Source organism: Brachionichthys hirsutus, chromosome 15 (genome assembly GCF_040956055.1).
Source record: "Brachionichthys hirsutus isolate HB-005 chromosome 15, CSIRO-AGI_Bhir_v1, whole genome shotgun sequence".
Classification (NCBI taxonomy): domain Eukaryota; kingdom Metazoa; phylum Chordata; class Actinopteri; order Lophiiformes; family Brachionichthyidae; genus Brachionichthys; species Brachionichthys hirsutus.
Genome location: NC_090911.1, coordinates 3,820,812 through 3,848,422, shown reverse-complemented (window position 1 = coordinate 3,848,422; position 27,611 = coordinate 3,820,812). Strand labels below are relative to the sequence as shown.

The 27,611-nt window shown below is 49.0% G+C and overlaps 4 protein-coding genes across 4 annotated transcripts in view; 2 read left to right on the top strand and 2 right to left on the bottom strand.

Moving 5' to 3' along the window:
• Positions 1-221: 221 nt before the first annotated feature.
• On the bottom strand, positions 222-4,996 carry cryz (crystallin, zeta (quinone reductase)). The gene is made up of 8 exons (XM_068748737.1): positions 4,458-4,996; positions 3,417-3,569; positions 2,095-2,258; positions 1,876-1,927; positions 1,645-1,794; positions 1,464-1,565; positions 1,090-1,185; positions 222-839 (listed from the first exon to the last, which is right to left on the bottom strand). The coding sequence occupies exons 1-8, from the start codon at positions 4,563-4,565 to the stop codon at positions 678-680; spliced, it is 987 nt and encodes a 328-aa protein (XP_068604838.1). The 5' UTR covers positions 4,566-4,996; the 3' UTR covers positions 222-677.
• Positions 4,997-5,402: 406 nt separating this feature from the next.
• On the top strand, positions 5,403-10,678 carry dars2 (aspartyl-tRNA synthetase 2, mitochondrial). The gene is made up of 17 exons (XM_068749010.1): positions 5,403-5,656; positions 5,796-5,895; positions 5,978-6,044; positions 6,149-6,250; positions 6,398-6,493; positions 6,612-6,735; positions 6,836-6,882; positions 7,855-7,961; positions 8,079-8,148; positions 8,228-8,407; positions 8,499-8,606; positions 8,688-8,750; positions 9,171-9,323; positions 9,435-9,653; positions 9,727-9,837; positions 9,920-9,995; positions 10,191-10,678. The coding sequence occupies exons 1-17, from the start codon at positions 5,479-5,481 to the stop codon at positions 10,373-10,375; spliced, it is 1,986 nt and encodes a 661-aa protein (XP_068605111.1). The 5' UTR covers positions 5,403-5,478; the 3' UTR covers positions 10,376-10,678.
• A 321-nt stretch (positions 10,679-10,999) lies between these two features.
• Positions 11,000-15,544, top strand: bpnt2 (3'(2'), 5'-bisphosphate nucleotidase 2). The gene is made up of 8 exons (XM_068749037.1): positions 11,000-11,484; positions 11,936-12,008; positions 12,236-12,382; positions 12,522-12,678; positions 13,587-13,682; positions 13,753-13,914; positions 14,473-14,607; positions 15,028-15,544. The coding sequence occupies exons 1-8, from the start codon at positions 11,363-11,365 to the stop codon at positions 15,168-15,170; spliced, it is 1,035 nt and encodes a 344-aa protein (XP_068605138.1). The 5' UTR covers positions 11,000-11,362; the 3' UTR covers positions 15,171-15,544.
• A 6,762-nt stretch (positions 15,545-22,306) lies between these two features.
• The window catches only part of kirrel1b (kirre like nephrin family adhesion molecule 1b), a 45,258-nt gene continuing 39,953 nt past the window's right edge, over positions 22,307-27,611 (bottom strand). The window contains exons 12-15 of the mRNA XM_068748834.1: positions 26,965-27,072; positions 25,729-25,856; positions 24,533-24,607; positions 22,307-22,984 (exon numbers count right to left, since the gene is read on the bottom strand). Of these exons, the coding sequence (XP_068604935.1) occupies positions 22,307-22,984; positions 24,533-24,607; positions 25,729-25,856; positions 26,965-27,072 (989 nt within the window). The remainder of the gene's footprint in view (positions 22,985-24,532; positions 24,608-25,728; positions 25,857-26,964; positions 27,073-27,611) is intronic.

Sequence of the window (27,611 nt, the reverse complement as noted above, 5' to 3'; positions counted from 1 at the left end):
GTTCAAATTATATCATTAAATCACATTTTATTATAATTAAACCTCATTCATTCGACCTTTTCCCTGTAATGCTACCTGTAAAAAGCCAAATCCTTTCATGTAATGTCTTTTACATGCCATTTATATTAGTTCAAACAAATACTCCATCCATCTGTTCCTGCCCCCCAAATTTTAGAACCCATTGTGGCCCGCGAGTCAAAAAGCTTGCCCACCCCTGCTTTAACCCTTTTATTTTGATCTCTTTACAAAACGCTAACAATATTTTAATAAAACATTCAAAAGAAATTATGAATTTGATTAACAATTCTTAAAAAATGTAGCAAATTATTTCTTTGAGCTTTTATTAAATCAGCATTTGGACATTTAAGAAGACAAATCTTCTCTTATCAGCATTTTCCCGTTTGGGTTTCCACACAGCATCGTCTTCGTCCAATACGCTCCGTCTCCTGTTGCCGATCTCCTAATTCTACTCACTTTAGGATCTCCAACCATCTCATTACTATTTGAGCACATCAGAAAGATATTTGGCACCTTGGCTAAATTAGACAGAGTAAAGTAGGAATCAATACTGAATGACAGCAGCTCGGATTATTTCTGGTAATCATGAATCCTGGAACCAGCAGCAGTTCCTCCAGAGGCCTCCCTCCCTCTGTGGTGACCTTTGGCCTGTCTTTGTATCACATGGTCAAGACCACCTTCCCAGCAGCTCCAGCAGACTGGATGATGTCATGGTGGGCCTGGGCAGCCTCGTCAAGCGGATACTGGGAGCCGACGACCGGACGGAGCCAACCAGATTCCATCCCTGCAAAGAGCAGCGCCGCACACTCCTTCTGCTCCTCCTGAGAGCCGGGAACAGGACACGGTGGACAACAGGCATCTAAAGCAGCTCCGACACGCCATCCGGAGCCGTCTAGCCGCAGTTTCACGTCAAAAGACCTTTGCAAAATGATCATCAGCTGCGTATCCATCCAACTGTCAAAACCAACGTTTAAAAACGTGCACAAAACTCTCATTCATCTTCGCTATTACAACTGAAGCACGCCCATCAGCGAGTGTAAAAACGGTTGCTATGATGTCACTGCTTTGTACCGGTGTAGCGAAAGCCAGAGCCACGCCCATGATGCAGCTCTCTTTAGTCATGGCGTCGCGGGGGTCGATCTCTACGGAGCCTCTGCTGCCAACGATCTGGGGGAAAAGCCAAACGGAGTATTTAGAAAGGTGACCTATGAACTTCACGGGGGCGGGGGCTATTACATATCCAGACCGACAACTTAAACTGAAATTAAATGTTGATCAAATATTTTTAAGTGACGAAAAGATCTGGAGCTTAATAATAATAATGAAAGTTATGAGTGTTTATTCTGCAGCCCGATTGGCTCAGGGCACATGGGGTAAATTCTGTCTGGGGCAGGGAGGGAAGGGTTAATGGCATCCAGAAGGAGGCCTGGGGGGCTCCTGCTGACCGCGACACGTCCTCCGTAGGCCAACATCTGCAGGTCTTTACTGAGGTTGACATTGGCCAGCATCTCCACGATCACGTCGACGCCTCTCCCGTCTGTGGCTTCCTGCAGCAGAGCAACATATTCAGTGTTCAGACGTTTCCTCCCAGCGTTCCCGCATGCAGAGACTGGTGTGACCGGATACCATTATTTTATCGGTGTAACCATCGTCTCGATGATTAAAGGCCAGGTGAGCTCCATTTTTTCCGACCAACTTCATTCCCTCTTGCGTCCCTGCTGTCCCCAACACCTTGAGGCCCAGTGCACGGGACAGTTGACACGCCGCCACGCCCACCTAAACACGCAAACGCCCAGTCACACGTGTGGATGGCATTTTTGAATGTGATCCGAAAGAAGGATAGAAAACGTGGCGCACCCCTCCACTGGCTCCATGGACGAGGACGGTCTCGCCTGCTCTGGCGTGGGCTCTGCAACACAAAACATCCGTTTCTGTGATTGCCTGGTTATCAAAATGACGTTAATGGAGTTTAAAGTTATTTCCTTGCAGGCGATCTCTGTCTTAGCGGAAGGTCCTCGTGGGTTGAAATGAAAAGTGCGAAGGGGGATTGTCTTTTTCTTTTGAATGAAGTCTTACTTGTGGACGAGAGCCCTGTAGGCGGTGAAGTAAGGGATCCCTATGGCTGCACCCTGGTTAAAGTCGAACGCATCAGGCAGCTTGTGGACACAGTCGTCGGCTGCCACGGTGAACTCGGCGTAACCGCCGCTGACTGTCGCCGTGGTGAACACGCGGTCTCCTGCCTGGAAAACACGCAGGCAGAAGCATTCACACGTGGACTACATGCGATGCCAAAAACATGACAACAGTGTCAATTGCAATGAAAAACACCCACAAATCCACAAATGAGAACCGTGCATCCAATGAGGGCAACATCAAGATGGATCACTGCTGTCAGCAACACGGCGGCTTCTGAAGTATGCTAACGCTAGCCAGAAGAGCAGGGTCCAGTAGCGAACCCCTCAGAGTGCTGGTCCAGCAGAGGCAAGGCTTCTTTCATGAGGCGCTGCTACTGTTGCTTAGCAACATGTACAGCTGGAGCTGATCGGACGATGAGCACAGTGGAACCTCGGTGGCCGAACACAATTCCTTCCGTAAACTCTATTTCCCATAATAAATAACGTAAACTCGATGACTCGGTTCCTACGCAGCAGATAAACGACCATTTACACGCCTACAGTCGTATTAATAACTAAACAACAGAAAACACACAACAGTGCAAATAGTCTGAAAAATGAACGCACAATAAAAGTTCATTTAACACAATTCTGCATCATTTCCATCCCGTTGTGGCTGCGTTGTCGGGAGGGAGGGGGAGGGACAGAAGGGAGGGGGAGGGTTATTCCTTCTCTTTAGCTCAGTTTTCTATAGTAAAGTCTGAATCATTGATTTCTCTGGTCGACGAGACGACCTCAATCGTCTGCAGTGACATCACTGAATGGGTCCAGCAACACCTCCGAAGGTAAACGTCACTGCATCCACAAACGATAGTTGAGAGTACCATACAAAGTTCTGGTTGTAAATAACAAGTAATTATTTGAAATGTTGTTTTTGTGATATTTCTAATTTCAATGATTTGCAAATCCGTGCATCTTGCTTTAATTTACATTTTACACATTCTCCAAAACATTTTAAGAAAAGGGGTTGTTGGGGTATGTGAAGTATTTTAGGAATAGGGGTTGGTGCTTCTAGTACGCAGCTTTACTTTTAATCACATTTCTACACAGAAGGTTAAATCTGTAAAGATAAATAGGAAATTAAATAAAACATTCAGCACAGACACAAAAACCTCCATTCATGCACGGAAAGTGCGTAAAAGTAAAATGAATCTATATTGCATGCGCCCAGACGACTGCTCCCCCGGACTCATGCATGCACTCAGCTCTGTTCGTTACGCAGACCTTGACTACAGTGACTCCGTCTCCAACAGTCTCCACCACTCCAGCTGCGTCTGAGCCGGGGGTATAAGGCAGGGGGGGCTTACGGATGTGTGTTCCAGCTCGAATGTACGTTTCCACCGGGTTTACCCCGCAGGCATGGACACGGATCAACACCTACAGCGGGGAGAGAGTGGGAAACCCGTTATATATACTTTATACTACGGTCAGCCATCGATCGTTTATGTTTATAAAGAGATTAACAAAGATCCTAATAGTTCCTTTAGTAGCATGTGTTCAGGGACTGTTATGAGTTTATACGTCATGTATTCATTGCTTTTTCATATTTCTAATACAGACGTGGGCTTAAAACATATGAACGGATGAATTTGATTCGGTTCAGTTTTCAATGAGACAGAGACTCATGTGCTCTGCCCATAGCTCCGCCCACGCGAGGGCGGGGCTGGATGTCATTGGTTCTTTGAATGGCTCGTCTCTGTTGGTGAATGGAGCAGTGGGCGGGCCGCCCCCTGGCCGGGACTGCACGATGATTGGAGGATCCGTGGAGAGACTATTTGCGTTGTTCTTTCTTTACTCTGTAAATAAAACGCACTCGTAATATTTCCTCGTTTCAGTTTAACATCGTTTCTACATGCTCTTATATCGTCGCGTTAGTTCTATTAGCTTCCCCGCCGCGGCTCTGACGCACAAGGCGGATGTTCATAAAGGAAGTGGGAATGTTGTTGTGGATGATATTTAAGGGAGTAAAAAAATAGCACCCCGCCTAAATAAATACACGCTTCGGGTACTCCGTGCGTACTTTTATACTTCTGGGTGATTCTCTGCTTGCGCAACATTTCATGTCCGCATGTTTCCCGGGGGGGGGGCAGGCCGACCCGTCTCAACTCGGATAACAGGAAATAATAGTGAACCCCTCCCCAGGAGAGGGGGGGGGGGCTCGGTGAGTTCCTACTAGAACTTGTGAGAACGCTAATTACGCGTATCGGAACGTTTTACGCGCGCATGGCTGACAGGTGAACGCGTCCACCTGTCCCCGTGTCTTACCTGCCTGCGTCCAGGCCGAGGGACAGTCTGGCCAGAGGACAGCTTGAGGACAGACGGAGCCCCGAACTCAGCCACTCTGACGGCGCTCATCAGTTTGCTGCCCGACATGTTCTCACCAGGCTGGGATCGATGCCCCCCCGAACACGCTGCAGCTCCTGAAGCGGCGGGTCAGTCACGTGGCCAGTGACGTAGGAGGTTCGTACGTCACTGGTTCGGTTACATCGACTCGAGAACGTGACTGTCAGCTAGAAACCAACAACCAAAGTCCACCAAGAATGTGCGACCCAAGTCCAAACACTCCGGGAATCAATCAATGACCAGGCTCGATTGCAGCTTGTTTTATTGACCACTAGATGTCCTGCTCGAGTTCTGTGTGGTTGAAGCCCCGCCCGGCATCACCGGCCCCGGGCACGAGCCCCCGGCGTCACCGGTCCCGGGTACGAGCCCACGGCATCACCGGCCCCGGGCACGAGCCCCCGGGCACGAGTCTTAGATCTTTGATTTCAACTCGTGAAGAAAACGAAAGTGTTCATAGTTGAGTCCAGTGTAATAATAATCTGCATTAAACAGACACATTTACAATGCTGATCATTGTTGTGTGTTTGTCTTGAATGATTATAAAGTAAATGAGACGCGCAGCATCCGGTAATGATCGAAGCATCTGTTACTGTTCGTGTAATTGTTGGACCAAACATCCATCCTTAGTTGGAAACCAACTTCAAACCTTTTCCCAGCCGATTCGATCGATTACTCCGCAGATACATTACTTTAGTCTGATGATGACGTCATCAGGACGCGCCAGTGGCGAGAAGCGGACGGAGCAGGTGGCTCTGACTTTCAGAGGCGGCTTGTCTCACGTTAAATATTAGTGCCATGGCAACCAGACATTGTCTTCAGCAGCCCGTCCCCACCTGAGGACAGGAAGACACCTGGACCCCCCCCCCCCTCACAGCAGGTAGAGCTCAGTGCTTCATTGAGACAGGAAGACACCTGGACGTCCCCGTTAGGACGCGGGGACAGCATGGCATCCTGCAGTCCGCTGCAGAGACTGATCCGTGGACTCCCCTGGCCGTGGACCCCCCGGCCGTGGACCCCCCGGCCGTGGACCCCCCAGCCGTGGACCCCCCAGCCGTGGACCCCCCAGCCCGGACCTCCGAGCGGCTCCTCCAGACTCTACGGGTCTGACTCGCTCACCACAGGTACTTGTGTTCTCTTGAACCCAGGACCAGGCTGCCCGTTTGTCTCACGAGGAGCCTGGAATCGTTCGTTTGGACCGGAGGTTCTGGCGCGGCCCGTCTGGAGATGCAGATCAGAGCCTTAGTTCCGCTTCTGTTCCAGGTTGCAGCCGTCTGTCATTCAGGAGTCACACCTGTGGCGAGCTGAGATCACGCCACGTGGGGGAGGAGGTGACGCTGTGCGGTTGGGTCCAATACCTCAGGTACTCCGGAGCCATAAAGGGAACGTGGACCTCGGGTTCTGTTCCCAAAGGGCCTCGACCTAAACTCGCCTGTCTCCAACAGACAGGGTCTGTTTGTCATCCTGCGAGATTTCAGCGGCTTGACGCAAGTTCTGATCCCTCGGGAAGAAGTAAGGATGAAAACACAGTCATTCTGCTCATGTTTTTTTAGTCCGGTCCGGTCCAGATCCGGTCCAGATCCGGTCCTGACCCGTGTCCCGTCGTGTGCTTTAAGTCTGCCAGGTGTTTAACGGCGCTGCTGTGTGATCTGAAAGCAGAGTCCGTCATCCAGGTGACGGGAAGAGTCCGACAGCGGCCCCCGGGCCAGCAGAACCGGGTGGGTGTCGTCTGAGTGGGACCGACTGGCCTCTCGTGCGCTGAGGATGTGACCCGAACACTGAACCCTGGGGGGGGGGCGGGGCGGGGGGGTTCCTCGCCGCTTTGAAGCAGCCGTTCATGTCTTAACGTTTCTCTGCACCAACAGGCGATGCCGACGGGAGACATCGAGCTCCTGGCCGAGAACGTGGAGGTTTTCAACGTCTGCCGCAAGTTGCCGTTTCAAATAAAAGACTTTATCAAAGTAGGCAGCCGGATGTGCGTGCACGTGCACAGTGCACAGTGCACGTTTACATCTATTTACAGATGCTTCGGCAGACGGTTCCCAGCGGCCGGGCTCTGTCGTCGTTTTTCTTGCGCAGAAGTCCGAGGCGTTGCGGATGCAGTATCGATACCTGGACCTGAGGTCTGCCGAGATGCAGAAGAACCTCAGAATGAGATCTCAGCTGGTGATGAGGATGAGAGAATATCTCTGCAATGTGCATGGTAGGAATGCTCGTTGATTATTATTATTATTAACACGACATTGATCCCGAACCTCCTGATCTGCCCGTTTGACTAGAACCGTCTTCTGTCTCCTTCGTAGGTTTTGTCGACGTGGAAACTCCGACGTTGTTTAAAAGAACTCCGGGGGTAAGAACCGGGTCACTGAGTTCAGCCTCCAGAACAAATGCCTCTCGGGGGGGGGGGGTTGTGGCTAATAGAAAGTCTTTTAGAGCATGGAGCACGAGAACAGCGTGAAGATAACTTAAGGGACTGGAACCGAACAGCTGCTTCGTGGCAGGAAAGCCAGTTTCTGCTGGAGCTAATTGGAGAAAGAGATTGGGGCATCGGGGTCAGAGAGCTGCATGAAGAGGCGCAACCATCGATCACGTTGCCCTCCGATCCGTCGAGCTCAGAACGTTTCAGCGCTCTGCTGACAGGTTTGGAGCTAACCGCTAGCTTCGAATGGGGGTCGAGTCAAATGTGTCCTGTCCATGGTTTGAGGACGCTCACACCTATACTCAGATCCCTGAGGACAGGCGTGGGGTCCCAGAGGACAGGCGTGGGGTCCAAGAGGACAGGCGTGGGGTCCAAGAGGACAGGCGTGGGGTCCAAGAGGGACAGGCGTGCGATCCCAGAGGACAGGCGTGCGGTCCAAGAGGACAGGCGTGGGGTCCAAGAGGGACAGGCGTGCGATCCCAGAGGACAGGCGTGGGGTCCAAGAGGACAGGCGTGGGGTCCAAGAGGACAGGCGTGCGATCCCAGAGGACAGGCGTGGGGTCCAAGAGGACAGGCGTGGGGTCCAAGAGGGACAGGCGTGCGATCCCAGAGGACAGGCGTGGGGTCCAAGAGGACAGGCGTGGGGTCCAAGAGGACAGGCGTGCGATCCCAGAGGACAGGCGTGGGGTCCAAGAGGACAGGCGTGGGGTCCAAGAGGACAGGCGTGGGGTCCCAGAGGACAGGCGTGGGGTCCCAGAGGGACAGGCGTGGGGTCCAAGAGGACAGGTGTGGGGTCCCAGAGGGACAGGCGTGGGGTCCCAGAGGACAGGCGTGGGGTCCCAGAGGGACAGGCGTGGGGTCCCAGAGGACAGGTATGGACAGGCTCATTTTTTTGTGTTTCAGGGAGCCAAAGAGTTTGTGGTTCCCTCCAGAGAGCCGGGCCGGTTTTACTCTTTACCCCAGAGTCCACAGCAGTTTAAGCAGCTTCTGATGGTGGCTGGTGTCGACAGGTGAGTGCGAACCTGAGCGGGGGGGCTGGTAGCTCAGCAAAAGAAGAGCAGAGCCCGGAATGCTCTCCATCGAATGGACAATAACCTCAGGGTTTGTCTTTCGATGTCCTCGTGCAGGTATTTCCAGATAGCCCGGTGCTACCGAGATGAAGGCTCCAAGCCCGACAGGCAGCCCGAGTTCACCCAAGTAAGACACGCCCTGCTCGTCTGCAGCCGCAGCACTGAAACACTGTACCTCACACACCTCCTCCCGGTGTCCCCCCCAGGTAGACATAGAGATGTCTTTTGTGGACCAGGCGGGGGTCATGTCCCTGGTGGAGGGCTTGCTGCAGCACTCCTGGCCTGCAGAGAAAGGTGCCATCGACGTTCCGTTCCCAACGATGACCTATGACGAGGCCATGAGGGACTACGGCGTGGACAAGCCCGACACCAGACTGGGCATGAAGGTGGGCAGCCTGGGGGGGTCCCAGGGTCCGAGACCCGAGTCCGTCTATGGGACCCGTTTCATGTGACCTTTCCCCTTCTCCATCTGTCCAGCTCATCGACCTCAGTGAGTTGTTCCGATCGACGGCTATTGAGTTCCTGCAGTCGGCGCTCAAGCAGCCGGACGGTTCTGTTCGGGCCATCCGTGTCCCCGGCGGAGCGGTAAGAACCAAACTGTGTCCTGCTGAAAGGACTTCGTCTGAGCCGTGTCATAGCAACCAGTCTTTCGTCTCTTGCTGGCAGACCTTATTCACCGGGAAGGATCTGGAGCAGCTTCAACAAGCCGCGAAGACGCAGTTTGGGACGGTGAGTTTGTCTTTCTGAATCGCTGCAGCTTCAAATCTATTGTCTTCTTGTTTTGAACTCATGATTGAAGATGCTCTGGAATAAATGTAAAAAGAACATTTCATCCTCAGACTACCTCATCAGGGGTTCTGGAGAACAAGCGGCTGATTGATGCTGATCCACTGTGTGTGTGTGTGTGTTCTGTCCTCAGGACCTCAGATTGGTTCTGATCCTTTCTGTGTGTGTGTGTGTGTGTTCTGTCCTCGGGACCTCAGCGTGGTTCTGATCCTTTCTGTGTGTGTGTGTGTGTGTGTGTTCTGTCCTCGGGACCTCAGCGTGGTTCTGATCCTTTCTGTGTGTGTGTGTGTGTGTGTTCTGTCCTCAGGCCCTCAGCGTGGTTCTGATCCTTTCTGTGTGTGTGTGTGTGTGTTCTGTCCTCAGGCCCTCAGCGTGGTTCTGATCAGAGCAGATGGAACAATGAAATCTGCCCTGGGGAAGCTGCTGCCGGACTCGGCTGCAGGTGAGCTGCTGCAGGCGACTGGATCCGGACCCGGAGACCTGCTGCTGATGGCTGCTGGTTCCCGCCGCACTGTGGTAAAGTCCCACTCGTCCACTGTGGACTGATGAAGTGGTCCATGTTTGTGCTGTCGTCCGTCCGACCCGCTGTGTCTTTGACCCCCCCGCCCCCACCCCCCCCTCCCTTAGTGTCCTTTGATGGGTAAACTCCGCCTGCAGTGCGCAGAGCTCCTGGAGTCTCGTGGCGTTCCGCTCCGCGACCCCTCGACCTTCCACTTCCTGTGGGTTGTGGACTTTCCTCTTTTCTTGCCCAAAGAAGGAGAGCCGGAGCAGCTGGAGTCGGCCCATCACCCGTTTACGGCGCCGCTGCCGGAGGACGCGGCGCTGCTGTACACCGAGCCACGCCAGGTAACCCCCCCCGACAGTCACACGCACCAGCACCCGCGTGCGGGACGCGTCACGCGTGCCCTGCCTTTCCCAGGTGCGGGGTCAGCACTACGACTTGGTGCTCAATGGCAGCGAGATTGGCGGAGGCTCCATCCGGATCCACAAGGCCTCAGAACAGCTCCATGTGCTGAAGAACATCCTGAAGGTCACTACTTGTCCCCCCGTTACTCGTGATCCGCCCGCGATGCTTGCGGGTCGAATCCATTGCGATCGTGTGTGTGATGCAGGAGGATCCGAGTCTTCTTCTCCACCTGCTGGAGGCTCTGGATTCCGGAGCGCCCCCTCATGGAGGCATTGCTCTGGGTAAGGAGGCGACAACCATGGTGCAAACACAAACTGTGTCATATATCATTTTATATTTTGCTTCAGTGTTAAAGTAGTAGTTGTATATTGAGCAGAGCATATATATAAATGTATTTATAATATCCAATACAGTTACAAATGCTCTAGTTATGACGTAAAAGCGTTGAGTCGTCTAACTACTCCATCCTCTTCTAGGCTTGGACCGGCTGGTCTCCATCATGGTGGGGGCTGCTAGCATCCGTGACGTCATCGCCTTCCCGAAGTCACTACGAGGACGCGACCTGATGAGCTGTGCCCCTGACCTGATATCGGAGGAGGAGCTGAAGGCTTACCACATCGCTGTCAAATGGCCAGAGGAGCGAGAACAAGAGGAGGAATGAGGAGGATGAGGAGACAGTCAGCAGGTGAGGCTGAATCCTGGGGAGCCAGCTAGCCAACAGAGAGGAGGTGATCTTGTGATTGCATCTCAGTACTCTTTGATATGAATTGGAAGAGAAGAAGAAACATGGAAATCTAGAACTGATGTTACTCAAATGCAAAGTTTGTTCTCTCATTTTATCACATAATGGTCCAAATGTTTGACAAACGGTCAACAATGTGATCAATAAAAGGTCGATTCTGTTCAAAGTATTTGTGAATAAGGCTTTTTGAATCTTTTTTTTTTAATGATTTCACCCAATAAAGAAGTGTAAAACATTAAAATGTTTGTCTGTGACGTTCTAGTCATGCAAAATACACAATAACAACAAATTAAAGACCAATAGAAAGCGGCTCATAAAGATATTGATCCTTGTCACGTGAAGCGAAGCCTTACATTTCTAGATTTCACTCATTTATTCAAGTTATTGAACACATTTGCATAAACCCAATGCATTATTAATATTAATTTCCAAACGGGAAGCCGACAGCGATGACGACACAAGCGGTGAACCGGAAGTGAATGGAGTCGCGTGCTCGTCACCGCTGCGCCGTCTCCGTGACGTCGAGGAAGGACATTGGTGAACAGAGATGCGATTGTCCTAACTAGTACTGAGACTAGTTAGGACAATTCTCACGCTGGTTAACCGGTGACCTGCCACGACAGTCGCGGCGGTCGGTTTCCCGTTGACCTCCATAGGCGGACTAGCGCTAGCTGAATAGCCCGGCGTGCTAGCCGAATAGCCCGGCGTGCTAGCCGAATAGCCCGGTGTGCTAGCCTAATAGCCCGGTGTGCTAGCCACCTTCCTGCCGCTGGTTCGTGGTAGGCGACGTGTTTATTCAGCGCCAGGTAGGGGAGTGGCCGAGCCGACGGTGACGGTGACACGTCACTTAGCACCGGCCGCGGTCCGGGTTAGCTGCGCTGCGCTGCGCTTCGAGCGACCGTCCTGATGGTGGCTCCGATGGGAATCCGGCTGTCACCGCTCGGTGCGGCGGTGTTCTGCCTGCTCGCTGTCGGCGTCATCTACCACCTGTATGCGGGAGTCATCTCTAACCGCTACGCCGCTTTCAGGTGAGGCTCCTCTCGCTCCACGCGTCCCAATTCCTTAGGAATAATACAAATATCTGGATGAAAACAGGCCTAATACTCAGTCTGTGTACAATCTGGCAGATTTGAATGGTTGGCTATCCATTTACCACGAATTGTGGTTACACGATTTTTGATTCAGCTTTATTAAATTAAAGGAGTAATTTCAATCAATCACAGTAAAGTTAGATCAGTTATTAAAGATTTAATTCGGTTATAATGGAGTTCCCACTCCCACCGCTACGCCAGTGACACCCAGCGCTGTCCGTCCACTCGTCAGGATCCGATTCATTCGAGATGCATCTGTTAAAAGCTCCGATGCGATACGATTCCGTTGCGTCCCTTCCCATGATGCATCTGGATTCAAGTTCAACATCTGCCAAAGCCACCGTTTCTAAGGTGAAAGTGTTGTCTTCCTGTCCCTTCGTCTCTGCAGAGGGAGGACGTCCGTGGATCTGAGGGACCTGCTGGCTGTGTCCGTGGAGGCGGCCGTCCTCGGTGGCAAAGAGGTGAAAACTGAAAACACGACTCCAACAAATGTTACGCGAGCGCCGGCGTTTTGTTCATTACCAACGAGTTCACCGTTTTCTCTTTCTTGTTAAATCGGCATTTGGAATTGGAGCGATTCGACGCTCGTTTAGAACGACTAGGACAATGGATGCTTCCTGCTCGGGTGACCTGGCGGCGGAGCAGGTGCTCCGGTCGTGACCTGCTCTGTGCGTGTTTTCCTGTCCAGGTGAAGGCGGTGCGAGATGAGAATCACCTGGAAGAGAAGTCCAAGGGAAAGACGAGGGAGGGAGCCAGCGAGCCTCTCACGAAGGGCGACCTGCAGTCTCACGTCAAGATGTATAACCTCCTCAAGAGCAGCTTCCCCGGAGTCACGGTGAGCCCCCCCCCCCCCCCAGGTCTTCAACCGCCTCGCCCGCCTTCATCTCTCACCTCACTGCTTGCAGTCGTGTGGTGGCGCTGCATGAATGGTGATGCTTGAGACTCAGGGTTCCCCTTTCCCGCGCGTCGTCCAGGTGAATAGCGAGGAGCACGACAACCTGGAGGACGAGGTCACCTGGAGCCGGCAGATCCCAGATGACATACTGGCGAAGGTGGAGGGAGGCAAGCTTGTTCCTGCCAACCGCGTCACCGTGTGGATCGATCCTCTAGACGCCACCCAGGAATATACAGGTGTGTCCAGGTGTTCCAGATGTTCCAGAGGTGCAGCCCGCGTTACTCCTCTTGATGAGAAGATGGAGAGAATCTCCAATGTCAGTGTGTGTGTGTGTGCGTGTGTGAGAGAGGTATGTTTCCAATCCTCTTAGCTGGGTGTTTCTTGTTTGGGCTCTTGTTCCCCCTGTTTGGGCTCCTGTTCCCCCTGTTTGGGCTCTTGTTCCTCCTGTTCCCCCTGTTTGGGCTCTTGTTCCTCTTGTTCCCCCTGTTTGGGCTCCTGTTCCCCCTGTTTGGGCTCTTGTTCCCCCTGTTTGGGCTCCTGTTCCTCCTGTTCCTCTTGTTCCTCCTGTTTGGGCTCTGCTCTGACACACGCTCCACTCCCTGGCGCTCCTTGGCTTTGTGCTAATCCAGAACGACTCAACGCCTCCGTAGGCCGCCCGCCTGCCACGTTGACAGGGCTGAAGCGTCGCTACTCGCTACCCCTCCCCCAGCCAGCAGTCGCCTCCGCTGCTTGCTAATGGCCTACCTGTCGCTACTGCAGAGTTGGAGTTAATTCCCCGGGGGGGCAGCCTCGAGGCCAACCTTTTCTTGGTCGACAGTAGAGCGCTAGCTAACGTTCACCTCAAACCCTCCACTGTCTGCTGCGGGTCCTCCTTGGGGGGGGTCCATGTGGTCAGAGCTGATGGAATCAAGCTCCACCCGGCTCAGGAGAAAGGGCAGCCTGCAGAGTCCAAATGATTTAGAATCAATACAATTCATTGAACCTCGTCTTGTAATATATTGTTATTTTTTTAAACTCTCCTGTCTAACGAAACCTCGCTGCGTTTCATTCAAGGTGAATGCTGAGATACCTGCTGAGCTCACTCTTCCTCCTTATCCTCTTCCTCCTTACGTCTCTCCTCTTTCGTGTCCTGATTGTTTTCTAGAGAATCTCTTGAAGTACGTCACCACGATGGTGTGTGTGGCTGTCGATGGTAAACCGATGATCGGGGTCATTCACCAGCCGTTCACTGGTTTCACCGGTAAGTGTGTGTCCGTGCGGATTAATCGACGAAGGGAAACGCATTGATCTTTGGGTTGCCTCTCTCTCAGCCTGGGGCTTTGTAGGTCAGGGGTCCAATATGCAGCGCCGATCGTCCTACAGCACCAACCCTCCAAATGTGATTGTGTCGCGTTCTCACCCCGGACAAGTGGAAAGTTATGTCCGTAGTGCTTTTGGCAACGGCACGACGGTCATCTTAGCGGGCGGGGCAGGTGAGGCCGTCTTTCTGATCCTGAATTTATGTTATTTGAAACGAATCCTTTTCAAACACACGTGCATATTTCCTGTACTTCATGAAACATGCCCGCATCGCCTCGGCTAGCCCAGCGTCCGTCAGCTAATCGCGTTCTATTTATAGCCCAGATTCACAAAGGGCAGTTTGGGTTGTTCAATCGGTACAGAGTAACACCTGCTACTCTTGAGGAGGAGGGAGAGCGACGGATGAGGGATCCATCTCTAGGCCGGTGAACGAGCGCTGGATGTTCATAACAGGAAATGAGTCGGCGCCGTCGTCCACGTTAAATCACTACCATGAAAGATGCAGATCAGCCTTTCATCACAAAATGGTGAAATCCTTCATTATTTTTGCCACTGGTGATACGTTGAGAAAATGGCGTCCATCGTGTCGAGGAATGCGGCGTCTCCAGGACGGAAGACGCTCTGTGTCTAACTCCACATCTGTCAGCAGAGCGGCGTGATGAGGACGCCACGCCTCCTTCCTGTTGCTCAGCTCTCTCACTCTCTCTCTCTCTCTCTCTCTCCCTCCCCAGGATATAAGGTCCTGTCACTTTTGGACATGCCTTCGAGTACATCTGGAGACATGGACAAGGGAGACGCTTACATCCACATCACCTTCATTAAGAAGTGGGACATCTGCGCCGGAGCAGCACTACTGAATGCTATAGGTATTGAAGCGACTATACCTATTGATTCCATGTTCGCGTTGGTTTAGCCAATCGGAATGGACTACACGTCTATATTTAGGGCTCCGGAATTCTGTTTCTGAATCCTAATTTTGTGTCGGGATTAAATAGTCCAGGCAAAGGTAGTTATTCCGTACCATTGGAGCTTTAAACTGGGAATCATCTGGACAGCGCGTGTCCAGCCTGATGGGACAGAAATGCTGCTGGACGTCCCCCGCTGTCCTCAGCGAGTCGTTAGTCAAAAGACACGGAGAGCCAAACGTAGAAGTGTCTTGATGTAATGGAAACGCTTGTGACTGACTGTCTGTGCTTTTACCAGTAGAGGTATCCACGGTAACCAATACCTGAGTGTCATCCGTTAATACCAATCACTGGATCAATAACGCATCACAATGGTCTTAGGAGGTGAAATGACCACCCTGAGGGGGGGACGCATCGACTACAGTGCGTCACCACTCAACACGGGAGGACTGGTGGCCAGCATCGGGGTGGACCATCGGGCCTTGGTGGACAGACTGCCCGAGTGGGACCCTGAGAGACACTGAGACGGTCCGGGCGGGTTCAGGGCGACGCCATCAAACACCTGCCAATCACAGGCTCTGGATTCGCTCGCAGGCATGGAACCAGCCAAAAGACAGTGCAGCGGTCGACACACGCACACGCACACACACACACACACACGCACAGGGAACGCTGGACAGCAGGATGACTCTTATTTGAAAAGTTAAACTGAGGAGCACAAAGCTGGACATGAACACAACACCTGTCCTGGTGGACACGATGTCCGTTGTGTTCCCTGATATTCCGGGGAACAGAACGCCGTGGAGACGGACATGCCAAACGGGACCGGGCATTGAGACTGGGGGGGGGGGGGCGCTGCTCTGTGATGCAGGCTTTCATCTCCTGTAACACAAATGAAGCACAAGCGGGGTCTCCATCTTCATTTCTCAGGGGTCTCTATGGAAATCAGGGGGGGGGGGGTGGGGGGTGAAGTTCTTGGGGTCCAGAAGTGCAGCTAACAGGTTGACCTGAGACTGCTTGTTGCTATGGTAACACCATGTACAGAACCCATTCAATGTGAATGTCGCCTGTCAAATGGCAGAATCACAGAAAAACTCATTTCCTCTGATCCGAGGAACTCTCGACTAACGTGTTAACTCTGAAGGTGATTGGGTCTCTGCTTTCTAACCATAATGACATTAAGCTTCCTGCTTGGTTCTGGGGATTTACCGAACAACCGAGGCTTCAGAGACACGTATTTTGTCTCCAACGTGGAGCTGAAGGAAAGTTCCTGAAGGGGGACATATTTAATAACCACGCTCTACCTTTGGCTCGTACATGAGTCGAAGAAGAAGAACAGCAGAGTGGATAAAGTTTATTTTTGGTGGTAATGTTCCTGCAAAAATGTTTGTGTGCTAAAAACGAGGTGGCTTCATTTCCAGAGCCGTTTCTGACGCTGTTTGAGACAGATATTTCATGTAAGTGTTTGGGAACCGCGTTAACTTTTAGAGAAACATGGGACCTTTAAGTTTTAGTCGACCGGGGGAACGTTGAGGAACAGTTTTTCATGTGTCCGTGTGAGTGGAGCGTTATAAAACTGTGAATCCATGATGGCCGTAAAGCAGCTTCGTGGTTACTCTGCCTCTAACCTTCGATTCGTAGCAGCAGCTGCAGCAGGCAGAGACGGACAGGCTGGATTCCAACCTGTTCTTGCAGACTGTTGGGCGACACCGGGTTACCCGGCCATGGATTATTGATCGACAGAACCAGTTTCAATAAAACACCAGTATGCATGATGCTGTGGGCTCCTCTGCTTTTACTTTAAGAAAGAATTAGAAGGAAAAGAAAAAAATAGCAAAACAAGGATACTATATACTATCAATGTTCCAATGGTGTCATCATTTGTGATATCAAAATGTTTTGTTTTAATAGTTACAGTATTCCACATTTCTTAGCATTAAATAATGTCACTGTAGCATTGTGAAACAGAATTTGAAACAAACTAATAATCAGTGAATGATCTTACTTGATCACTAAGTTTATACCAGGTAAATTGTTTAACATTTCTGTTCAAAGTTCTCCAGATATCTATTACTTTATTATTGTTGCCCCTAGCGAAGCAGAAATACAGCATTACTCTTAACTGACTCTTTCAGACCCCTTGTAATAACACATATATATATATATATAAATGGAATGTAGAGCACATGAACAAAGATAGTACAGAAGTTTACAGAGGTAGAGTAAACGCTGAGCGAGTTGCGCTCCCTGTTGAAATGCTCTGCCAAACCCGGAGCTCTTTAAGGACAGATGAACCGGAGACGATTTTTTTATTCATATAAAAATGAAGTGAAATTTTGTCATTGAATCTAAGCTCCAGAATGTCATGTCGGTCAAAGCCTGATTTGAAATCCAGTCGTATCTCGTTTCCGTCTCCTTGACCGGACTGTCTGCGCCAGGACCGTCAGCCACCAAGGACATTTCTGATGAGTCACATTGTCCTCTGGTCCAGTAATAAATCATAGTAATCTCCGGCTTCCATCCTAATGGCAGCGTTCCACTCACCCACCACTAGATGTCGACAGCATCAAACCCTCATCGTGTCCCTGCAGAGGGACAGAGGGTGCCGAAGGACGAATGTCCTGAAATGCATTACATCATTCTCCACTAATATGATAATATATCACAGGCCCTGAGTGCGGTGCCAAGAATGAGAGGGCCATAATCCACACAAGGAGCGCTGCAAATGTGAACAAGGGGATAAGGTGGAAGCAGTGTGGAAGGAGAGGGGGGGGGGGCAGTGCTGAAGGTCATTCCAGTCATTATTCCTCAATATGAGCAGGAGACGAGAATCACTAAATAACCATGACGAGGGGGGACTGTGAGACATTCTGTCCGTCTTCTGTCCTTGCCTTTGTTTTTCCTGTCATATCTGTTTATCTTTTGCCTTTGTTGTATCTTTTAACTCATTTTATCCCTTTTTGCTGTCATTCCAAAGAGAGAGGAGAACAGAAAGAGGAGAGAGAGAAATAAAGGAGAGATGGGAAGGTTGGGATGTGGGAGCCACTGCAGTATCCGAAAAAAGAGAGGAAGGGAGGAATGACAAAATGATGGCAGGGGAGGAGAAAGGATGGATTAAGAAAGAAGTCCCGAGTCCACCTGTAGAATATTATACAGAAAGGACAGACCAGATTAGGGAAAAGGTGAGAAGGGGAGGAGGGCAGGAGCAAAACGACATGCCAGATGTTGGGCAGGCGGGGTTAGGCCAGATGTTGGGCAGGCGGGGTTAGGCCGGATGTTGAGCAGGAGGGGCTAGGCCAGATGTTGAGCAGGAGGGGCTAGGCCAGATGTTGAGCAGAAGGGGTTAGGCCAGATGTTGGGCAGGCGGGGTTAGGCTAGATATTGGGCAGGCGGGGCTAGGCCAGATGTTGGGCAGGAGGGGCTAGGCCAGATGTTGGGCAGGCGGGGCTAGGCCAGATGTTGGGCAGGCGGGGCTAGGCCAGATGTTGGGCAGGCGGGGCTAGGCCCTTTTACATCCGGAGGTCTCGCGTACACAAAGACAAACTGACACCTCAGAGTCAGACACATGCTGCTTCTTCTTCCAGGGTAATCAGCTACAATAAACGAGTCTCTGCCGCTGTTCTCATGAAAGGTACATCTTATTTTATTTTTGTCATGAAATACTGTGGAAAAATAATGTGTAAATAAAGCCTGAATTCAAATAGAGAAACATGAAAATAAAGGAAACTTTCAGTAACATCTTACACGGTTTGTACAACTAAATGAAATGAATTATAAACCCGACAGGAGCGTTTAGCACAAGGACAGAAATAAAAGCCTCGCGTCTCTCGTGCAGCTCGACTCGTGCAGCTCGACTCGTGCAGCTCGACTCGTGCAGCTCGACTCGTGCAGCTCGACTCGTGCAGCTCGACTCGTGCAGCTCGACTCGTGCAGCTCCTCTGGAAACACGGAACCTTCTCAGTGCACGGATCACAGCTGTCCGAACCGTTTCAGGCAGCTGAGGGAAGATCCAGTTACTCTTCATCCATGCCTCCCACAACCAGCCCGCTTTAAATCAGGGCTCACCAGTTACCCTCGCCAGTAAATTCCTGCCCCCCCCCCCCCACCCACCCATGTGTATGATTGAACCTTTTCTCTTTTCTTTGTAAAAGCTCACGGTTTGGTTTGAAATAATAAATCAACATTCAGTCCCAGACAGAGACGTGTCCTGAGGAACTTCTCAATACTGGCAGATTGTTCATCACTTCTCTTCATCACACAAAGAGGATTCAAATAGTTTCCTTGACAATTTGGGGGGGGTCGTTCAAGCGAAGCAGCAAGTGAGATTCTTCATTTTTGCTGCAGTGCATCTGATATTGTGTTGATTTAGTCCGAGTTTCCATTTTTTAAATAATACTTTATTTAAAAAGTATTATCCCACACAGAAGGTAGCTAGCTGGGATTGTTTATTTAAAATGCTTGATTTAGGATTAATATAATCTCTGAACAATCTGCAGTGAAGCAGTTACAAAAGGCCATTTTTTTTTTTTGCCATTTTGATATCATAAAAATTCAAATACAAACAGAGTAGATAATAGATATCATAGAGAATGTGAGGATTGTTACTAAAGTGCGGGTACAGAAAGGACATTCAGTTAATGTTAATCTAGAGGGATTCTGAGTGCAGATTTAAAGGAGTCATGGGCGGTGCTGTAGCTACCCTTTGGATATACATAGCACCCCTTTAGCACCCCCAAGAACTGTGGCGACCGAAACAATGATAGAAGATGAAACAACTCTGACGAGTCGAAGGTTGATTGATCAGCCCCCCCCCCCCTCTCTCTAATTATCACAGAATAAAATCAAACTGTGGACACTACAGTTCAAACACACGCTTTATACACAGTAATCTCTGTCACTGCTTTGTAACTCCACAAAGCAATACCAAGAAAATAAGACTTCAAATACTGATTTTCATACAAAGAAGAATACATGAACGCTGGGGAGGATTTCATGACAGATGCCCCCCCCCCCCAAGACAGACACATTAACGCGAGCTACAATTCTACTCCATATGTCATCATCTTAAAGTAAAATATGGAAGCAAGCTTTGTTCAGAGAGGCTCAGCCTTTAGCACAGGCGCTAAAGCAGGTAGGATGATATTCATTTGCCACAGGCGAGAAAAACAAGTGTAGCGTTTGTACCACGGGTAAAAGTACACACGGAAAAGACAGGAAACCATGTCAAATACAAGAGTCAGTCCTTTTCATCGCTAAAGCAACGCTTACAATTTACATTTATACCTCGTATGACGTCTTTTACATGCTCATGTATGACGTATTTTACATGCTCATGTATGATGTATTTTACATGCTCATGTATGACGTCTTTTACATGCTCATGTATGACGTATTTTACATGCTCATTTATGACGTCTTTTACATGCTCATGTATGACGTCTTTTACATGCTCATGTATGACGTATTTTACATGCTCATGTATGATGTATTTTACATGCTCATGTATGACGTCTTTTACATGCTCATGTATGACGTCTTTTACATGCTCATGTATGACGTATTTTACATGCTCATGTATGACGTCTTTTACATGCTTATGTGCCCCACTGCCAACAAGCAGCCTACCTGCCTGGCCTTGCCCCGTTTTGGTTCACCTTTGTACGTATAGTGATGTTGAAGTCAAATGCAAAATACTGCTACAACTGTGTAAAATGGTTGTAAAGAGGTAATAGTATGCAGTACCCTGGCTGTGGTACCATCTAAAGTTTAAAGGGTACTCAATCTGCCTTTCTGGATTGGCGTTACATCGTGACCTTGGAGCTGCAAACTCTGTCTCTTCTTCTAAACAGACATGGTTTGGCATTGGTTTCCTGTCTTGGAGTATTTATTCAAAACGGGGGCTGTAATGACAGTTTTACAGCCCCTGAGCTTACTACCCTCCCTCTGTGAAGGACTGATCGAGTATAAAGACACCATGATTACATCCAGAGACGATGAGATTTCATTTTAGTGTACAAAAAGGTGGGGTAGAATTGTTTACAGCATGAATAAGTGAGTTTTTCCTAATATGTCCCCTTTAAATGAAAGGACTTGTACAGTAGCTGCCGCAGTAGAGGACAGATAGTAATGCTGAATGGAATTATGAACATGTTAGAGGCCAATCATATCTAACAAAGCTAAAACATAATACCATGGGAAAATATCAGACAGAAGATAACATTAAAGGTCGCTGTGAACAAGCTAGCAAACTTCTGATCGAGTACCATAGGAGCTAGATAAACTTCACTTTGATATGTTAGACTACACTTTGCACAGCACAGCTCAAAGCATCCGTGCTGCAGATTCGCCATCCATCGTTCCGACTGTGAAAACAGGCAGTCAAGACAGAAGGCTGGAAGTCAAAGAAAGAGTTTCACACCAAAGAGGAATATCTGTCAAACAGACTTCCTTTGGCTTGACATTTATCAATTTGGAAAGACACTCTTCTGAAATGTCTCATTTAAGCCTCCATCATCTTCCGTCCATCACGCTTTACAGAAATGCAAAAGGTTTCCAATAAGAAACGTTAAAAAGTGACTTTCACCCAAAATGCTGAACCTTTGGTCCACAACTCCTTAGAAAAATACTATAAAATGTTTCTGAACGCCTTTTCTTCATACGTCTCAGTATAAATATGGAAGAAAAAAAAAAATACTATCCTACTGTGCAAGTGAGAGAAACAAATACTTGTTGACACTTGAGGGCAGGGGAGGTATCTTTTTGTAGAACTTCATCAAATGAAAACACACTCCTGCCACGCCTCATTTCACAAACACTTTACACAGCATTGACCTTGAATGAAATGTGTCGTGATGACAGAAAGCACAGATGGGCACATCGAGACACCGGCATGTACACAACATGTTTCGCCGTGTCATTGTCCGTTCTTTACAAAAGAAGACGCACCTCAATCCGGTGGCGTGTTGGCACATCAGTACGGCTGTCCTGCCTCAGTCAACGTAGTTCTGGTTAGCAACGGCCACTGGGTAGGCTTAGGCCAAGTAACTGATCAAAAAGTGGCAAGTAAATGTTCAGTCCAAGCTGCCTCGTTGCTGCGATGCACTGGAACAGGAAGTCTGCAGAGATCTGGTCTTTTCAATTGGAATATGTGAGAGAGTGAGAATTCCAAGGAGGCTTGCTGTCGGTCGCTGCACTGCATCAGATTGTGTGGGTTCATGAAATATCTCGACGACCCAAATCTCCATTTGTGGTTATTTACAGAGGTGGGGCTGGGAGATGGTCCGGATGCAGTCCCGACGTGGACTCTGGACTCTGGACACCTGGAACGCTTCGTCTTTCTCTCTTCAAAGTGCTTTCAGTTCCGCCTCTCATGATTGTGTCTCTCGCTGTTCTTCTCATTGGAGCATAAACAATGTGCACAATAGAAAGTCTGCGCAAAGGAGGATAGATGCTGCTTTACACGCGTAAAATGTATTGCTGCTACCTGTTACAGGCAGTGCTGCCAACAGCATGCTGTGAGTGGCTGGGGCGTCTCACTGGCTCAGGAAATGAACCGCACTCCATGCACTTGTTGCTATGGAGACACAGATGTATTTGTTTACGTTTTTCACATGTATGTATGTATGTATGTATGCATGTAAAGAGTGTGTATGAGTGTTTCTCAAACATGAGTCTGCATCCTTTGAGTGTGTCTTTGGGAATATTCAGAGGGTGGAGACGAGTAGGAGAACCGAGTGTTGCTTCCATACTGCCCCAGTCCTGTCTCGGGACTTTGCTCTCCCTGCCCTGGCCCTGGCCCTGGTCCTGGCCCTGGCCCTGGCCCTAGTCCTGGCCCTGGTCCTGGCCCTGGCCCTGGCCCTGGCCCGCTCCCTTGTCCTGTTGGATACATCTCATAGGCTGGTCCTTCCTCTATGGGTGGAGCAAAACCCATACGGTAGCTGGGATACTGGCACGGGTATCCGTAGTTGTCATAAGACAGCTGTGTCGTGCTGTCCAGCGTGCCACAGTCTCCAGGATAATCTCCAGGTGATTGAAGAGCTGGATTAGGAGGCGCTTTCTGGCTCTGTGGAACTCTGGAAAAGGTGTTTAACTGGGCATAGGAGGTATGGGACATCCTGGATGGGGGGCGGGGATCGTAGCAGCCTGCTCTTGAGCCTGGCACTGCACTGGGTGGAACGGCACCGCTGGCGGCGCCCGAGGTTCCGCTGGAAGCGGCACCGGCTGGTCCGCTGTTTGAGTTGGATGGACGAAACTCACCCTGGTAGTGGATGGCATGGGACTGGGGGCGGGCCTCATCGTGGCTGGTGGCTCTGACGTTGTAGTAGCCGTTGGTTGGATCCTGGGTTAGAATGTAAGAGTGGTCGGGTTAAGGTCAGGGTCCGGACTAGGGTTCCTCCTTTATATACTGAGCCATATTAAAAACATCTGCCTCATGCAATCCTTCACATCTGTGTCAATATAGTTCTGTATGCTGTCATTTTGTCAAAACACACTGCAGACTTGGTGCACTTTGTGTTACATGACATGTAATAGCATGAGCGATGCAGCCCGTAGCATGTACATGGCATGTAATAGCATGAGCGATGCAGCCCGTAGCATGTACATGACATGTAATAGCATGAGCGATGCAGCCCGTAGCATGTACATGGCATGCAATAGCATGAGCGATGCAGCCCGTAGCATGTACATGACATGTAATAGCATGAGCGATGCAACCCGTAGCATGTACAAGGCATGTAATAGCATGAGCGATGCAGCCCGTAGCATGTACATGGCATGTAATAGCATGAGCGATGCAGCCCGTAGCATGTACATGACATGTAATAGCATGAGCGATGCAACCCGTAGCATGTACAAGGCATGTAATAGCATGAGCGATGCAGCCCGTAGCATGTACATGGCATGTAATAGCATGAGCGATGCAACCCGTAGCATGTACATGGCATGTAATAGCATGAGCTATGCAGCCCGTAGCATGTACATGTCATGTAATAGCATGAGCGATGCAGCCCGTAGCATGTACATGACATGTAATAGCCTGAGCGATGCAGCCCGTAGCATGTACATGGCATGTAATAGCATGAGCGATGCAGCCCGTAGCATGTACATGTCATGTAATAGCATGAGCGATGCAGCCCGTAGCATGTACATGACATGTAATAGCCTGAGCGATGCAGCCCGTAGCATGTACATGGCATGTAATAGCCTGAGCGATGCAGCCCGTAGCATGTACATGGCATGTAATAGCATGAGCGATGCAGCCCGTAGCATGTATACATGAACACGACACACACAACCTTCAGTTCACCAGGAGGATGGACATGGTTTCAGATGCAGGCTGACCTGGACAGCAGCTCACTGGCAGCAATTAAGTTGTGTTGTATGTTGTGTTAAAGTATATTATGTCATGTCATGTTATGTTGTGTCGTGTCATGTTACATTACATTACTTTATGTCATCTTGATAAGTTATATTGTTTTGTTACCTGTAATGTTATGTCACGTTGTGTCATGTTATGTTGTGTTAAAGTACATTACATTATGTCATGTTATGTCATGTCATGTCATGTTGTGTCATGTTACATTACGTTACTTTATGTCATCTTGATAAGTTATATTGTTTTGTTACCTGTAATGTTATGTTGCGTTAAGTTAAGTGTAAGTCAAGTTAAGTTACGTTATGCTATCTTGGTGAGTCATGCTACGTTGCTTTATTTAATAGCACAGCCAGCTGGCTAAAGTGTTGTTGTTAAGAAGACGCATTAAACCAAACCTAAGGCAAAGTCAGATCTGATAATGGACGCTTTGATGGAGTTCTGATCAAGCTGCGGCTCATGCAGGACTCAAGTTTCCCAGCGCTGGACAGAAACAACGCCGACACGCCTTACCTTGAGCTCGTACTCCTCCCTGGTGTCGCTGTCGCTCCTGATGTCCTGCTTCAGGTCTATGTCATCTTTGAAGGGCTGAGTGGAGGGAGAGAGGGAAACAGAGGGCAGAAACTAAACCATCAAACAACGAAACACAAACACGGAAAGAGGGAGGGTGAGAAAGGAAAGAGGGAGGAAGAGAGGGAGGGAGAGGAAAAGAGAGTTTCAGGTTTTTCCATCCCAAGAGAGAGGAAGTCGAGAACGACCGTTTGTTTTTTGGAAAAAGGTTTTGGGACGAACTTTAAAACCGCTCCAGAGGAGCCTCGTCAATTAGGTTGTCCATGCAGGACGTCCAGGGGAGGACTCTTTTCTTAAGGAAAGGACAGGGACGGCGTCTTGTGTGCATGGTTCTGTTCTTTATCAATATCCATCTGCTTTATTTTAAAGTAATTTTTGTGCTTGATTCAGGTGAACCTCTTTGGAAGGCTCACCTGAAAGGCCAATGTTGTTTTGAATGTTTATTTGATTGTCTTTAAACAGGATTATAATTCAATTCAATTCAATGTTATTTCTGTAGCGCCAGATCGCAACAGAAAGTTCCTCTCAAGGCACTTTGCAGGCGTAGCAGGGGAAGACAGAACCCAACACAGAAACAGCTTGGGGGTTGGGCACGTAGGGACGACCTGTCACACTTCAGAGGGATCCTGATTCAAGCATTTTCTCTGCAACTTTCTGCAGGTGAGATTTGTTTTGTGCCGTTTTGTGAGTCATGAACAAACTATTTGACAGATTACCGTGGAACTCTGTGGAAGGGAAGCGCATGTGCTGCTCAGTCCTTATCGGACCCTCATGAAGTGTGTTACACTGAGGCAAAACTGGTCATTCAGAACGAATGTGATTTAAACACACTGTTAATATGCACTATGCCCTTAATATGCCCTTCAAGGTTTACTCTATTTACTGTTTCTTTAATTTCATTCAGCTTTATTTTGTTCCTATTACTGATAGCATTAACCATCCAATAAAATTAAACAGAACAAAATAAAAAAAGGGAGATTTTAGTGTTTGATGGTTGATGCATTAGAAAGTGTGCGTGTGTGTGTGTGTGTAGGCTTTTTGCACTGTGTGTGTGTCTCCTGCCATGTTGTCCATGTCAGGTCATTGTCCCATACGCTCCTCTCCGCCACCTCCAGTGACTCAGGTGGATGTCTACTCACGGAGTACATGGTCTTGACCATCCGGGTTGCCGTGGAGACGTCGGCCGCCTCCTCCTCCAGGCCGTGGGTCTCTTTGTTCACCGTCTCTACCTTGATGTCTGGTTTACCAAGAGTGACACCCCTTCGAGCTGGATGGGAAACACAACCACCGGTCAATCTGGGTCAGCGTTGATATAAATTCAGATTTTGTGCAACAGTCCAGTGAAAGAGAAGCATCGAAGCAGCCCCGACGCTTCATTTCCACGTATATCTTCTGAAGCAGGAAGTGTGTGACTTCAGAAATTCAGACACTTGGAGGCTGTTTTTGTCTCAACACCACTGCGGGATTATACAATTATATAAAATAAGCACGTTTAAATGCTCATCTCATATTTGATTTGAGCTCGGCAGTCATTGGCTTGTGAAAGACACCCTCATCAATGATATCAGGTCCGAGCACCAACACTTCCAACATGAGACGCCAAAGGTTGTCACCTTCATTCAGAAGCTTATAACAGTATAAAATGTTGAATGTAATAACAGGTTATTCATCCAACGTTGGATTAACTTTCACATAGACACTGTTTTGCACAACTTGAATGATAATGCTACCCATTCTGATCGATACATGGAGCAGCCAGTACCTGCTGATACAACTCTCCTCCAAGGCAAAAAAAACTTTACAGATTTAAATCTTTGGTATTTGTTTGCGTTTCTATTTGAAAATGCTCTCTTCTCTGTAGTACTGCTATCAGCTCTGAACCAGAAAATCCCTCTGGGGGCTCCGGCGGTCACCTTCATCGTATTCCATGATTCTTTATGCGCTATGGAGAGGCTCATATTTAAACAACTTCACAACAACACAAGCGCTTCACTTTCTGATTTGCATTCATGAAAAGATAATTGGATTGAAAATAAAATATTGAAATTAAGAACCTGAATAGCATTCACCTCTAAATGCTCTAGTTTCCTCCTCTGTTATTTCTGTACTTTATCAACGGTATGAGCAGAAGATCAAAACTATTTAACGTAGGTAAAATAAAAGGGGAACGCATGAAGAGGCAGTTTGTTGTATTATATGAATATTCATTCATCTCATTTGAATGACATCCAATGCAGCTCGCATACGCTGCTTCCTTCAAACGTGGCGAGGCAGAATGATAGATATAATATGTAGAGTGGATGAAAGCAAGACTGATAGACTGTATGTGTGTGTGTTTGCATGCGTATATAAGAGAGCCCACGGCGTGCACTCACTGCCTTTGCGTTGGCGGTAGAGGAAGAAGGCGAGTGCCAGTAGAAACATTAGCAGCAGGATGGAGGAGCCAACGGTTCCACCGGCGATAATTCCCACTGGAACAATATCTGAAGCGAACACAAGGAGGAAAGTGTTGGGGTTGAGGGACAGCTGCTGCCTCGTTACAGGAAGCTGCACGGATATTGTGTCATTTAAGCATAAATCATGCGCTGCCCTCGGAACATTTCATTTTGCATCTCTCAGGGCTGGTTTTGTTGATAAGGGATGAAAATCAGGGAAGGATAAAATGGCCTTTTGTGTTTGTGCGAGAAAAAAAATCTGAGCTCTGTCTCGCTCTCAAATGTCTTCTGAATCTGACAGCTGAAGAAATAAGAGGCAGATAAGATAGAAAAAGCACAGTAAATATAATTATTTCAATGGAATGTGAAATGCCTGGTTGTCAAATCGATTTTGGGTAAATGTAAATGTTCCCACGGTGTGGTACTACTACTACACTACTGTCGCGTTATTCGACGTAAGGATTCACGCGACACGTTGTAGAGCAACTGTACCGCATTTATATTCCGTCTGCGTACTCCACGAACCACAATCCGAATTTCCGTTCCGGCACATCCGGTTAACCTTTCACATTAAAACAACCGTAACT